Below are 13,563 nucleotides of genomic sequence, written 5' to 3' on the forward strand. Positions count from 1 at the left end.
AGATTGCCTTCTTTTCAACCTACAAATCTTCAATTGGCTGGCTTTTCAACCAAACAGGATACTGATTTGCTCTCTGACAATTGCCAGAGAGTGAGAATTTTGGCAAGTTTAATTATAATGAATAAGTTTTTATTATAAAACTCTATGTAAAAACCTACAGAAAATGTGGTAAAGACATTGTAAATAACTAATCCTTTGAGCCACAGAGAATGGTCTGGTACTATGACAGTATAGATCTCATCCTTAGATTAGGAACAGGAAACCTATAATCAACAGCACATTCTCACATAGAAGTCAAAGTACTTCAATAATTTGAGGAAAAGACACATAAAAATGCTTTTAGGTATAGTCTGAAGAATATTTACAACTATTCAAAAGCATAAAAACCATCTTTTTTCAGGTTTTGATTCTGTTTCCTACTCCAATTTATCCTTCTAAATGAGAGGTCAGCAAACTTTCCCATAAGGGAATCATTATTAAGTATTTTATGCCTTGCTGATCTTATGTCAGAACTTCTCAGCTCTGCCAAAAAAGCAGCCATAGACAATCTTTAATAAATGAGAATGGCTATTTCCGTAAAACTTTAATTACAAGAATAGACAGTGGGCCTTAGTTTGCAAACCTCTGTCTAGGTGACCTGCACAGGCTTTGGAGAAAATAAAAAAGGTTCAAAAAATTATGTTCAAAAAATTAGGGGAAAGTGTTTTCCTTTTATAGCTCCAATATTTAACAACTACAATTATGCACATGCTGTTCTTCCTAAGGTTAACATTAAAACAGGGGTGCCTGGATGGTGGCTCAGTCAGTTAAGTGACTATGGCTCAGGGCATGATCTCAGGGTCATAAGATGAGCCCAACATTGGGCATGCAGCCTGCTGAGATTCTCTTTCTCCCTCTTCCTCTACCCTTACCCACCCCATTCCTCTGCTCCCTGTGCAAGCTTCTCTACCAAAACACAAAAACAAACCCACATTAAAACAACAAATTAGCCATGTTTAATGCCTGAATTTGTTGGGAAATATTTTATTTACTTATTTGAGAGAGTGCACAAGCGAGTGAGTGGGGGCAGGAGGGGAAAGCAGAGGGAGAGGGACAAGCAGACTCTGAGCTGAGGGCAGAGCCCAACAGGGGCCTCAATTCCATGACCCTGAGATCATGACCTGAGTGGAAACCAAGAGTGAGCCACCCAGGGGCCCCAATACCTGAAAATTTTAAACTAAAAAGATCAACCATACTCAAATTTAAATATAAGCCTTTGGCAGAACTAGTAGCCTGCTGCATTTTAATAATGGGAAGAAAAAGCAAACAACGTGAGATTTGTTTATAAGTTAGGATTTTAAACTGCAGTTATGTAAATATTTTAAGAAAAACAAACTACAGGGGAGATTTCAGAAAGCCAAGAAAATACAAGATCCAGTCATGATAAAGGTTTACTACTTGCCATTCCTCTACTTCACAAATATTGTGCTAATAAAGCAGTAAACATTGTTGGTTTTAAAGTAATGACTTTATTAATAAATATACATCCATATGATGATGTAGATACAAATCATGAACACTACTCCATTCCCATACACATAATTGCACACGAGTAGCTCAAGTTCATGGACATAAAAACATACACAGTATCTATTTGGACTTTTTACAGCAGAGGACAGCGTGCTTTTATCAGTTACTTGGTAATTATTTTCTCTGTAATTATCTGTGGAAAAAGGAAATTGTGAAACTTAAAGAATCAAAGTGGTCTGATTACTATAAATCACACACTTGATTTACTACAGCATTAAATTTCCCAAAAATTAAATACATTGTGAAAGTACAGATTTACCTACTTGGGAGGAGGTGGAGGGAAAAGCAAAGGAAAGATTTAGATACATCCTAGAGTTTAATAGCATATAGTTAAGCCATAATAAAACAAAAATATAATAGCATCTAAATATTTTATGTCCAAGGAAAAAAACATTTTGAACTGTTGTGAAGGTTTATGTTATAGAGGGATAAAATTTTACTGCATATAGAGACAATGACTGACAGAGCAGCAGGTATTGCCAACATCCCCTGAATTATTCTTTTAAAGCTTCTTAGAATATAAAGGAGAAGGGGTTTTGTTTTTTTTTTTTTTTTTTTTTAGCTCATACACTGGTTTTTCTTACACTGGATGGATCACCTTTAACCTAACAAATGGGTCCAGATAATTGTTTTTTCCTCCTTGACTCAAAGAAACTCTATTACTTCATGAAAATATACATGTAAATTCACACAAACATCAGTCTGGAATGAAGATTACTTTTATTACTTCAACAGATGTTTCCTTTAAAAAGTAAATAAAAAATATAAAGAATATTTCAGTCTAACTGAACACTGATTTTAAAAATGTCCCCAAATATTAAAAATTAATCAGATACTTGTTTTCTTCCAATACATTATGCCAGTATTTTTTTAATATCCAGTGCAAAACTCCAAAGATAGTATCAAAATCATCCCATACCAAAGATTAGTTATGCAAGGTTTTATCTGTCAAAAAATGAAAATTTCATTTGTATTACTGCTTATTTGTTAACATGATAATAAATAAGGCATGTTAAAATAGTTTTCAAAGAAAAAAAGTAAAGCAAACTTACTTGAATAGATCATTTTCTGACCAAGTTTTAATACAGAATAGTGAGACCTATTATGTGAAGAACAGAATTCTACCATATAAAATTAGCAATTTACTTTTTAAGAAACAATCATACAATTGGAGGAAAAGGCCAGTTTTCCCCAACTGATTATATTAAAGTATAGGCAATTTTTTAACATGCTATTTCAGTGTTTATCATGACGAGACAGTGTTACAAAAGATGCACAATGTAGTCTTTATAGAGAAGTAAAAATATTTTATATTTTAAGACTTCATGTTATCACTTAGATGTCTTTCTCTTCAGCATGGCACCAATAAACTGTTCACAAGGAGAAAAGGAAGTGGAATCAGGAGATGCTCACCACCATACAGATCTAATACTCCAGGTAAACACTTACATGAACAGAAAATTCAGCTTTCTAAACATTGTTAACCATTCACAACTGTAGCCATTTGTCCCCCTTTTTTTATCCTGGGACATAGCTCCTGATATTAATAAACACGGTTATGAACAGAATTCCTTTAGCTGATTTCACCATTTCAGTAACATGTATACAAAATTCATTATACAATAATACACCTGCTTTATCTTCTGACACACAGCACAGCACCACTGAGTAGATGTGCTGGAGGATGGGGAAAGAGGAAGGGAATAAATGAAGCAAAGGGAAGGGTATGTACAACAAAATCAGGAATGAAAATAAACTGAAAGGAAATGTCAAATGGACACAGTATAAAAACAACAGGAAACCAAATCCTTGACAGTTTTATTACCTTGCAGTATAACATTTAATTAAACAACTGTTTTCAGGAACTCAGAAGAGGACTTCTAAGTATATTTCTAAGTAGCCAACTGCTGAACATCATCTTGAGAAACAACTAAATGACACATAAATATTAAAAGTGGATACACGAATATATGAATAAAGATGTAAGCATTTGTGTGTGTCAGAAGTTATACTGTTCTGAGTAAATTATTCAAAGTTTTGTATTTTGAGCTTCTGCAAGGAGAAACTCTTGTAGCAATTTAGCTGCCAGAATGTTAACAACTGATTATATAGTCATCCAATATTGTTCTCTATGGTTTGTGCAAAGCTAAAATTGTTGAGGTCACTGTCTTAGATGCCAGTGCACACACAGTCCCCACATACAATGCAACACCTCTAACTGTAAAGAGCAGCATAAGTCCAGCTCATTGTGTCAGGCATCACTGGAACACCTGAAGGCTTGCTGCTTTTTTCCTAATAAAAAAGGTACGAAACATGACATCCATTTGCAATCAGAGTTTGCATTAACTGAGAGCAAGCCCAACAACACATTGTGTGCCCTTTTAAAATTTTAATTATTTTAAAAGTTTTTGGGTCCTGCAAATCTATACTATAATCTCAAAGGCATTTAAAATTCCACGATTTGACTGGAATTGTTTTTCAAATCCGAAGTTTGTAATAGTTTATTTTATTTAGAACTCAGAATAAATAAAATGTCTATTAACAAAGACTATTACTTTCAGAAAGGGGAGAAGAGTGATTTTTCTCTGTCCCTACCATCCATATCTACCCAATACCTTTTTTTTCTATATTGCTTCTAAAGCAAACATTGGAAAAATTTTCTTTTAGATGAAGTGGTCTCACTGGAGTCACAATTAAATTTCAATGAAACTTATCAACATATTTTTTTTTTACATGATGCATGCATAGATGGTATTCCTATGTATTCCTTAATATTTGGGTTCTGACAGACAATTGCAGTTTATTTATAACAGTTTTAGACTCTACCACTTGATTTGCGTCCTTTGGCAGATATAAACCTGAAACCACAGTAAGTGCTAATGTAATGGGACAATTTCTCAGGGAAAAAACTAAAAAACATTTTTAATAAATGAACATTAATAAATGTTTTAAGCATAATGCTTTAAAACTAAATAAATGAAAGGCAAATTGTAGTGACTACAGCTACATGCAGACCTTAAGAATGTTTCTTTTTCTATTAAGTATGCTATTCTCAGAATGCATATTTCACCAAAAATGTAATATGCAGTTTTTATTAAAAAGCTGAATTTTTCTGTAAATATGAATTGTTTGTAGTGTTTGGTATATATGCTCTTAGGCAATTAAGAAATACACAACATATCATTGTTTAAAGGCAAACACTAAAGAGTTTTTAGGAATAAGGGTTAAATCAATTAACACCATGTAAATCAATAAAATAAAATAAATAAGATTCTGCTGCTTAAACCTAGAACAATAAAAGTAAGATTTTTAACATCTGAAGTTCTATGTAAATGCCAAAGCATACAAATATCTGAGTCTTGTCTCATGAAAATAAATGTTACAAAAACTCACAGCCATTACCTCAAGTAATCCTGAATCATTAGTTTGCTTTGTTCCATCAGTTAAAAATACCTTGGATATTACCTTTATTATACTGTAGGTTTACTTCACAAACTAATAGGAATAATGGTTTCAGTTGTTTAGTACATAAAGCATCTATTTAGAATGGCCCAAAGGAGTAATGAAATATGAGACACAACCAGAACTCTAAAAGAAAAGCAAAAATGATTTAGTTAGGTATTACACTTGAACCTATATACAAATACAATGCCACTGCTTATGCCCTGAGTGCATCTGTCAGCATATGGCAGTTTCTGAGCAAAAGGAAGAAAACAAATCAAATGGGGAAACAATTTGGAAAGCCCAGGCCATAAAATTATGTATGTCAAAATAAATCCGAGAAGCTTTGGGATTATTCACAATCTTCCTTCTAAACCTGGCCCTCCTTTCCTGCCTCATTCACTCATTGGGTGGTTTGACTTCGCTGCTGGTTTCCTCTACCCCATGAACTGCTCTGCTGTGCATCATAGGGTAAGGAAAAGCAGCGGTGCCACAGCCATAACCAAGATCAGCAAGACGGGACAGAGCTTTAATGCTACCTGGAGGTCTCCCTGGGCTTACTTTGTATCCCGCAGCTTTAGTTGTACCCAAAGGTCTGCCTGGACTTGTCTTAAATCCAGCTGCTTTGGTGGTTCCCAGGGGTCGGCCTGTGCTGGTACGGTACCCTGCGGATTTGGTGGTTCCTGAAGGTCGGCCACGTTTTCCAGATCGGTTGAGATTTTTCTTTTTCTTTAGTTCATCTTTTATCTCTAGACTTCTGCCACTTGTAGTCTGCAAGTGTGTTTCATTTAACGGGTCTTGCCTCTGACAAGCCATTGGTTTGTGGCTGACTGTGTGGCTATATTTGCTTTGCTGGGAGGAATATATGTCAAACTGATCAGCAGCTCTCATGGCATCTTCATTGAGGCAGGAAGGCTTGCCAGGGCCACAGAAAGCCGGATTACTGCTGGCAACAGGATGCATCATTTTCTACCAAAAATAAAAGACGAATATCCATAAACACACATATACAAATATATACCTGTATGACAGCATTCAGTGGGAAAATAGCCCATCTTCCGAAAGCTATACAGGCTATCTAAAATAACAGACAGAAAAAAAAAATTATGCTGACAGGCAAGACTCTAGACCACTTATAAACAAACACACATCAACAGATTCAGAGATACTTGTTTTCCTCAACTTAATCAAGGATATGGACTTACTTCACACAAGATACCTCAACTGTAATACTACATTAGTAGCCATGTTTTCTGCTTAGGAACTGGAAAAGTGGATAAAGTACAGAATAAATCTGTTACATTTTATAGGCTCTTCTAGATCATGAAACCTTAAAAGGATAACAACAAACACAAGAACTCTTAGTAACAATATTTTTTTTTTTTTTTATGATAGTCACACAGAGAGAGAGAGAGGCAGAGACACAGGCAGAGGGAGAAGCAGGCTCCATGCACCAGGAGCCCGACGTGGGATTCGATCCCGGGTCTCCAGGATCGCGCCTTGGGCCAAAGGCAGGCGCTAAACCACTGTGCCACCCAGGGATCCCCTATTTCTTACATACATACACTTCTGATCTGGCCACAGCTGCCACAAGGTGGACACTTCCTCCTTATTATAACTTATTATTATAATTATTATTATTTTTAAATATTTTATTTATTCATTCATGAGAGACACGGAGAGAGAGAGGTAGAGACACAGGCAGAGGGAGGAGCAGGCTCCATGCAGGGAGCCCAACGTGGGACTTGATCCTGGGTCTCCAGGATCACTCCCTGGGCTGAAGGTGGCGCTAAACCGCTGAACCACCTGGGCTGCCCTTATAATTTATTATTAATATGGAATCTTTAGTAAAGGGACACCTAAGTGACTCAGTCAGTTAAGGATCGTACTCTTAGTTGTGGCTAAAGTCATCATCTCATGGGTTCTATCACTGCACTCAGGAGGGAGTCAGCTTGAAGATTCTTTTCCTCTGCCCCTTCCTAAACTCGCACACATGCATGCTTCCTCTAAATTAAATAAATCTTTAAAAAAAAAAAAATTCTCAGTGTACTACACTTTATAAAGCACTGAATGTGCCAAGCAAAGAACACAATCTCTCAAGGTACTGACTCCCTTTAAATTAACCAATCAGGGGCACCTGGGGGACTCAGTGGTTGAGCGTCTACCTTTGGCTCAGGTCATGATCCCATGGTCCTGGGATTGAGTTCTGTATCAGGATCTCCACAGGGAGCCTGCTTCTCCCTCTGCCTGTGTCTCTGCCTCTACATCTGTCATGAATACAGAAAATCTTTTTTTAAAAAATTAACTAATCAGTCAAAACAAAAAACAAAAAACCCCAATCTATCTAAATAGGAGGAAGTACTAATATAAAGGGTGAACAGAGGTTTCCATTAGCTAAAATGAGTTCTTATACAAGTGAGAATTATACTACAAAAATATGGGTAACAATCATAATAAAATACTTCCTATTTTGAAGGTATGGTTATCAAGACAGAAAGTTGAATGTACAATACTGCTTCCTCCTTGATTATAAACATTGTGGATTTTCTTCCCTTAAAAGAGCCCTGTGACTAATGAACAGACCAGTCTCTGTTTTGTCTGTGAAGACATCCCTATGATTTTTTTCTCTTTATAAAGTATGTATTATAATCACCACCAAAACAAGCCAGCCCTAAACAGCCATATTATCTAGACACATAGAGAATGAGTTTGGTGACACTACAGTATTATATTTCAATAAGGTATAAAGATACAGGTTCTAATTCAGTTTTAGAAAAAGTCACAGATGTATATAGTAAGATCTAGCCCCCAAGTTGTTAATGTTTGCCTATACTATATGTAAAATTGCACCAAAACCTGTTATAAAGGTAAAAGGAAATGAGAATCAAGTCATAGAATTGAATTGTTAAATTACTAAATAATTCCTGAAAATCAACACATACAAAGCTACTTGCCAACTATCTTAAGATCTTAACTATAGGGGGATCCCTGGGTGGCGCAGCGGTTTAGCGCCTGCCTTTGGCCCAGGGCGCGATCCTGGAGACCCTGGATCGAATCCCACGTCGAGCTCTTGCTGCATGGAGCCTGCTTCTCCCTCTGCCTGTGTCTCTGCCTCTCTCTCTCTGTGTGTGTGACTATCATAAATAAATAAAAATTAAAAAAAATAAAATAAACTTAAAAAAAAAAAAAAAGATCTTAACTATAGGGATGCCCGAGTGGCTCGGTGGCTGAGTGTCTGCCTTCGGCTCATGGCATGATCTTGGGTCCAGGATCAAGGCCCGGATCAGGCTCCCCACAGGGAGCCTGCTTCTCCCTCTGCCTGTGTCTCTGCCTCTCTGTGGTCTCTCATGAATAAATAAATAAAATCTTAAAAAAAAAAAAAAGTCTTAACTATAAAGAAAGAATATCTATAATAAAAAGCTACTTGTTTATGGCTGAAGTCTTGTAAAACAAGATTGAGTTAAACACAAATATTAAAAGGAGCAATTCTTCACTCAGTCCCTAAGGATATAATAAGAAATAGGTTATTAATCATCACTTCACCAGCTCAAATTCTAATTTCAGCTCAGAAATTAAGAGAGATCATCAAAATGTGTTCCACCATGTAGTAATATGAGCTGAAAGTTAAGTCTTTGAACATTTACTATGTGCGAGGTAATAAGCTTGGGACTTTGCATATTATCTGACTTAATCCACACAACTCTATAAGGAACATACTATTATTAGACCTATTTTACAGAAACTGAGAGATTTTTAGCAACCTGACAATGGCACTCATTAGGAAATGGTAAAGCCAAAAAGGAATTCAGGTAACCTGACATCAGATCAACAATTTCAATGTAATCTACAAATACATCAGGGTTTCTCAATAATAGCATTATCATTTGAGTCAAACAATTCTTGGGGGGGGGGGGAGGTGGGTGTCTGGTGTATTTTAAGATGCTTATGAACATCCCTAGCTTCTACCCACTAGATGTCAGTAGCTACATTCTCTTCTTCTCCCTCCCAATTTGACAATCTAAAGTTTCTCCATATGTTGCTAAATATCTCCTGGAGGGCAAAACTCAACCCCTACCATGAGAATCACCCAGGTCTACTAAAATGAAAACATAAGACCCATTTTAAAATATTCCTGTTTAGGGATGCTGGGTGGCTCAGTGGTTGAGTTGCCTGCCTTTAGCCCAGGACGTGATCCTGTAGTCCCAGGATCGAGTTCCACGTAGGGCTCCCTGCATGGAGCCTGCCTCTCTCTGTGTGTCTCTCATGAATAAATAAATAAAATCTTAAAAAAAAAAAAAAAATTCTGGGCAGCCCAGGTGGGTCAGAGGTTTAGCACCACCTTCAGCCCGGGGCGTGACCCTGGAGACCTGGGATGAGTCCTGCATCGGTATCCCCGCGAGGAGCCTGCTTCTCCCTCTGCCTGTGTCTCTGCCTCTCATTCTGTCTCTCATGAATAAATAAATAAAATCTTAAAAAAAAAAAATTCCTGTTTAAGTTTTTATTCATGTCTTTAGCTCCTCTCTCCAAAAATCCACAAAACCTTTCTGCTGATAATATCTACAAAGTCAAACAGCTTTGTTTTTCATATTCAAGAAAAGCTAATGTTGGAATTTGTGAAGGAACTAACCACATTCCTTTCCCCCTTCAAGTTATAAACTAATTCAGAAATATAAACAGGAATTAGGCAGGAATCAAAATATTAGTTTATGGCCAATAAGGTTGAACTAGAGACAACATGCAAAAAAATAAAAAATAAAAAAAAAGAAACAGACCTCTGAGAAGATTTTAAGAGAAAAAGTGATGCCCTTTTCAATTTTATTATTCACAAATTCCTCTGCTGCAAAGAAAGCTCTAGTAAAAAAGAGGTAGAAAGGTACAAGTTCCCTTCCACAAGTAGCACTGACAGTAAAGGAAGAAAACATTTCTTCCTACAGTCTATTTCAGTGCTTTACATTTCATGCTTTTTCAGTTCCTATCATTAATTTACTAAACCTTTCTTCTGGACCTTACTTCCCTTAACTTTACCTTCTCTTAGTGTAGCAGAACATTCACGATACATTAGCACTCAGCTAATACAGAGATACCGAGTCTCAGTTTATATTACATTAGGCTTTTAAAGGCAAGATGCTGCCAAGTATCTTCTACTCAGATACGAACAAACACTGAAAAAAAAATACACTACTTAAAAAGTAGACTTGTAGAGCAGCCCGGGTGGCTCAGCGGTGTAGCGTCGCCTTCAGTCCAGGGTGTGATCCCAGAGAGCCAGGATAGAGTCCCGCGTCAGGCTCCCCGCATGGACCCTGCTTCTCCCTCTGCCTGTGTCTCTGCCTCTCTATGAATAAATAAAGCTTTAAAAAATAAATAAAAAGTAGACCTGTAACTTGGAAAAAAAAAAAGCCCCTCCCACCAATTCCTTTAATCTTCTCTAGGAATTTAGGCATTTGGTTTGTATTATGTTAATTTACTTCTGACACAGCTCACATTTATCGAGAGCCAACTCCATGCAAAACACTATTCTAAGCTCTAGAACACAAAACAGGAGTAAAGTTGTTTATTCCAATGGAAAAACAATGATACACTGACTTAAAGATCATTGCTAAGGGCTAGTCTTCTATCTATATTTTGTGTTTTCCTTCCCTGCTGTCAAAAAAATCAGCATTTTGTTTACTCAATAACTGATTAAGTAAGAAGCCAGAAAAGAGGGACGTCTGCGTGGCTCCCTGCCTTGGGCTCAGGGCGTGATCCTGGAGTCCGGAGATCAAGTCCTGCATGGAGTCCCATATTGGGCTCCCTGCATGGAGCCTGCTTCTCCCTCTGCCTATGTCTCTGCCTCTCTGTGTCTCTCGTGAATAAATAAAATCTTAAAAAAAAAAAAAAAAAGGCTAGAAAAGAGGGGCACCTGGGTGGCTCAGCTGGTTAAAGTGTCCAACTCTTGATTTCACTAGGGTCATGACCACAGGGGCGAGACTGAGCCCCAAGTGGGGCTCCACGCTAGTGTGGAACTTAAGATTCTCTTTCCCTCTGTCCCTCCCTACTCTGCTCACCATGTATCTGGTGAGCCAGCTCTCTCTTAAACAAAAAAGAGTTGGAAAAGAAATTCACCATGACAGTCACTTCTGTAGTTAATAAGAAAACAGAGCTAACTAAAACCAATCCTTTCTATATTCAAATTCCAACCTTTTAAGATGGGAATCCACACCATTAGATCCTTGTGTGCATCATCATCTGCACACACACAACACACACACACAGGATATGAATGTTTGTAAGTACTATTTACATACACAGGCATTAATTAATCCTACTCTTAATAATGTCTCCTACTCCTACTTCAGGGCTTGTCAGCCTACTGTTCCTTCTTTGTAAGACTCTTCCCACAATACAGTACAGAGTTCAAAGTATGCAGGCCACATTTCTTAAGAGAGTCAGAATGAATACACTTCTATAAAGTTTGGACTGAAAGAAAGCCAAGAGTTACGTAACAAAGCGTAGACTCTCAAAGATTAATTACCTTAAAGACGGTTCACTGAATATAAGGGAGTCAACTAAGAGCTTCGACATATTTTAACTAAGACTAAATCAGGATTTTTAAACCACACACGGGGGCGCCTGCGTGGCTCAGTGGGTTGAGACTGGCTCTTGATTTCCGCTTGGGTCGTGGGATTGAGCCCCCGCGTCCGGCTCCAAGCTCAGCGGGGAGTCCGTTTGGGATTCTCTCTCCTCCAGCCCTCGGCTGCTCCCAGAGCCTCCCCCATCCGCTAAAATAAATAAACCTTAACACACACACACACACACACACACACTTGCAATGCTCAAAGCTCTTTTACTGCGTTTAAACCCAAAAGTCCTTGGGTGAGCCATTCTTTATGAAGCAATTCCTCTCTTTTCTTGAATGTGGCACTCATTACTGCCAACATAAAGAACTAAAACTATTTTTAGTAACTTCACAAAGCATTCCTGAAGCTTTCTAAACATGCAGGAAATCTTCCTTTCAAGAAATCCAAGTTTTGCTCTCTTCCAAAGATCCAAACATCACGTAATTCTCAAAGATTTTTTTCAGGTTGGTTTGGGTTGTAACGATTACATAGAATCTTTTTTTTTTTTTTTTTTTTTTTTTTAGTAATTCTAAACCAAAGTCCATTTGTGACCCACATCACTCAAAGCCTATTCAGCAAAGGCCAAGACGAATGCCAGAAACTACGCATCCTGTCCCACCACGGAAAGTTTTGATACCAGGACAGATCATAAATAACGGCCTTCTTTGTCTTCTTTCTACCCCTTAATTGTGCCCCACGCGCAGTTTCCCCGGGGCCAGAATCCTTATTTGACGAGAGCCGTTTGGAAATGCATTACCTGTTGTAACCGAAAGAGATTATTAATGTATTAGCAATAAAAACTTTGCAGAAGATACACGCCCACACTAGAGAAAGAGTCGTGTAATCTCCAAGAAGCAAAATTCAGAGCCCGCTATCCGTGCACTTGGGAGTTGTGCAAGCTGCAGAAGTCCACAGGCCACTCAATCTAGACGTCTATCTCGAAGCCGGCAGGCTTTAATTTAACACGGGGAGCACGGAGGACGGCTAATTTAGACCTCTCGAAGAAAAGAAAGGGTGACCCCTCCCCCCCGCCGCAGGAGGCATTTCCCCCCAATAATGGCTCCACGCCGAGGGACGAGCAGGCTACGTCCGGGGCCCCTCCTCCCGCTGCGGGCTGGGCCAGAGCCCCTCCTCAGACGTGGGTCGGAGACCTCTCCGCACCGGCGGGCCGGGCCACTCCCGTCCTGGCCGCCTCCTCGCCTTTCTCCACGAGCTCCCGCCGCCCCGACTCCGCTCGGAGCCAGACTGACAAAACCCCGCGCGCCCACCTACCTCAGCCGCTCGTAGCTCGGCCCCTCAGCGCGCCCAGGGGTTGCCCATCAGCTGGGAAGCTCCCGCCGGCCCCGCTCCCTTCCCACAGCCCGCCGCCTCGGCACTGCGCGAAGAGCCCAAGTCAGAGGGGCAGGCAGCGAGGCCGCTGGCGGCGAACTGGACGCTGACTCTCAGCTCTCGCCGCGGCCACCTCTCAGGGTCCTGCCCCAAACGCAGGAGGAAGAGGCCGCCACAGCCCAGGACTGCGAGGGGAGGCGTGCGCGAGCTCGCAAGGACCGCGCACGCACACGCAGACGCACATCGCGAGACCCAATCTCCCGCCGACGACCAGCACGCAAGCCTTGGGAGGGGTGGCTGGCGGAGCGCGACTGCGCTTGCGCGTGGCGGGGCCGGGCAGGGGGCGGGGCCTGGGCCTAGGCCTGGACCTGGGCCGGGGCGGCTCGCGCGGCGGGGCAGAGGCGGGGCAGACCCGGCGCCGCGGAAGGGCCGGAGACCCACCGGAAGCGGGAGTAACTTCTTTACAGGATTGATTTTTAGCTCGATTCTGTGATGTCGGAACTCCTACTTGACCCCACTTCTCAGATTACAAGACTAATAAATGATGGAGTCAGGATTTGAATCCAGCTGTCTTGTTCCAGAAAGTGTGCCTTTGATCGCTGTTGGTAAATTAATGCCTAATTGTGTC

At 39.7% G+C, this 13,563-nt stretch overlaps 1 protein-coding gene across 1 annotated transcript; it reads right to left on the bottom strand.

Moving 5' to 3' along the window:
- Positions 1 to 1,488: 1,488 nt before the first annotated feature.
- C12H5orf24 (chromosome 12 C5orf24 homolog) lies at positions 1,489 to 13,014 on the bottom strand. Its single transcript, XM_025994882.2, has 2 exons — positions 12,879 to 13,014; positions 1,489 to 5,979 (listed from the first exon to the last, which is right to left on the bottom strand). The coding sequence occupies exon 2, from the start codon at positions 5,974 to 5,976 to the stop codon at positions 5,410 to 5,412; it is 567 nt and encodes a 188-aa protein (XP_025850667.1). The 5' UTR covers positions 5,977 to 5,979; positions 12,879 to 13,014; the 3' UTR covers positions 1,489 to 5,409.
- Positions 13,015 to 13,563: the final 549 nt, after the last annotated feature.

Source organism: Vulpes vulpes, chromosome 12, assembly GCF_048418805.1.
Source record: "Vulpes vulpes isolate BD-2025 chromosome 12, VulVul3, whole genome shotgun sequence".
In the NCBI taxonomy this organism is placed as follows: domain Eukaryota; kingdom Metazoa; phylum Chordata; class Mammalia; order Carnivora; family Canidae; genus Vulpes; species Vulpes vulpes.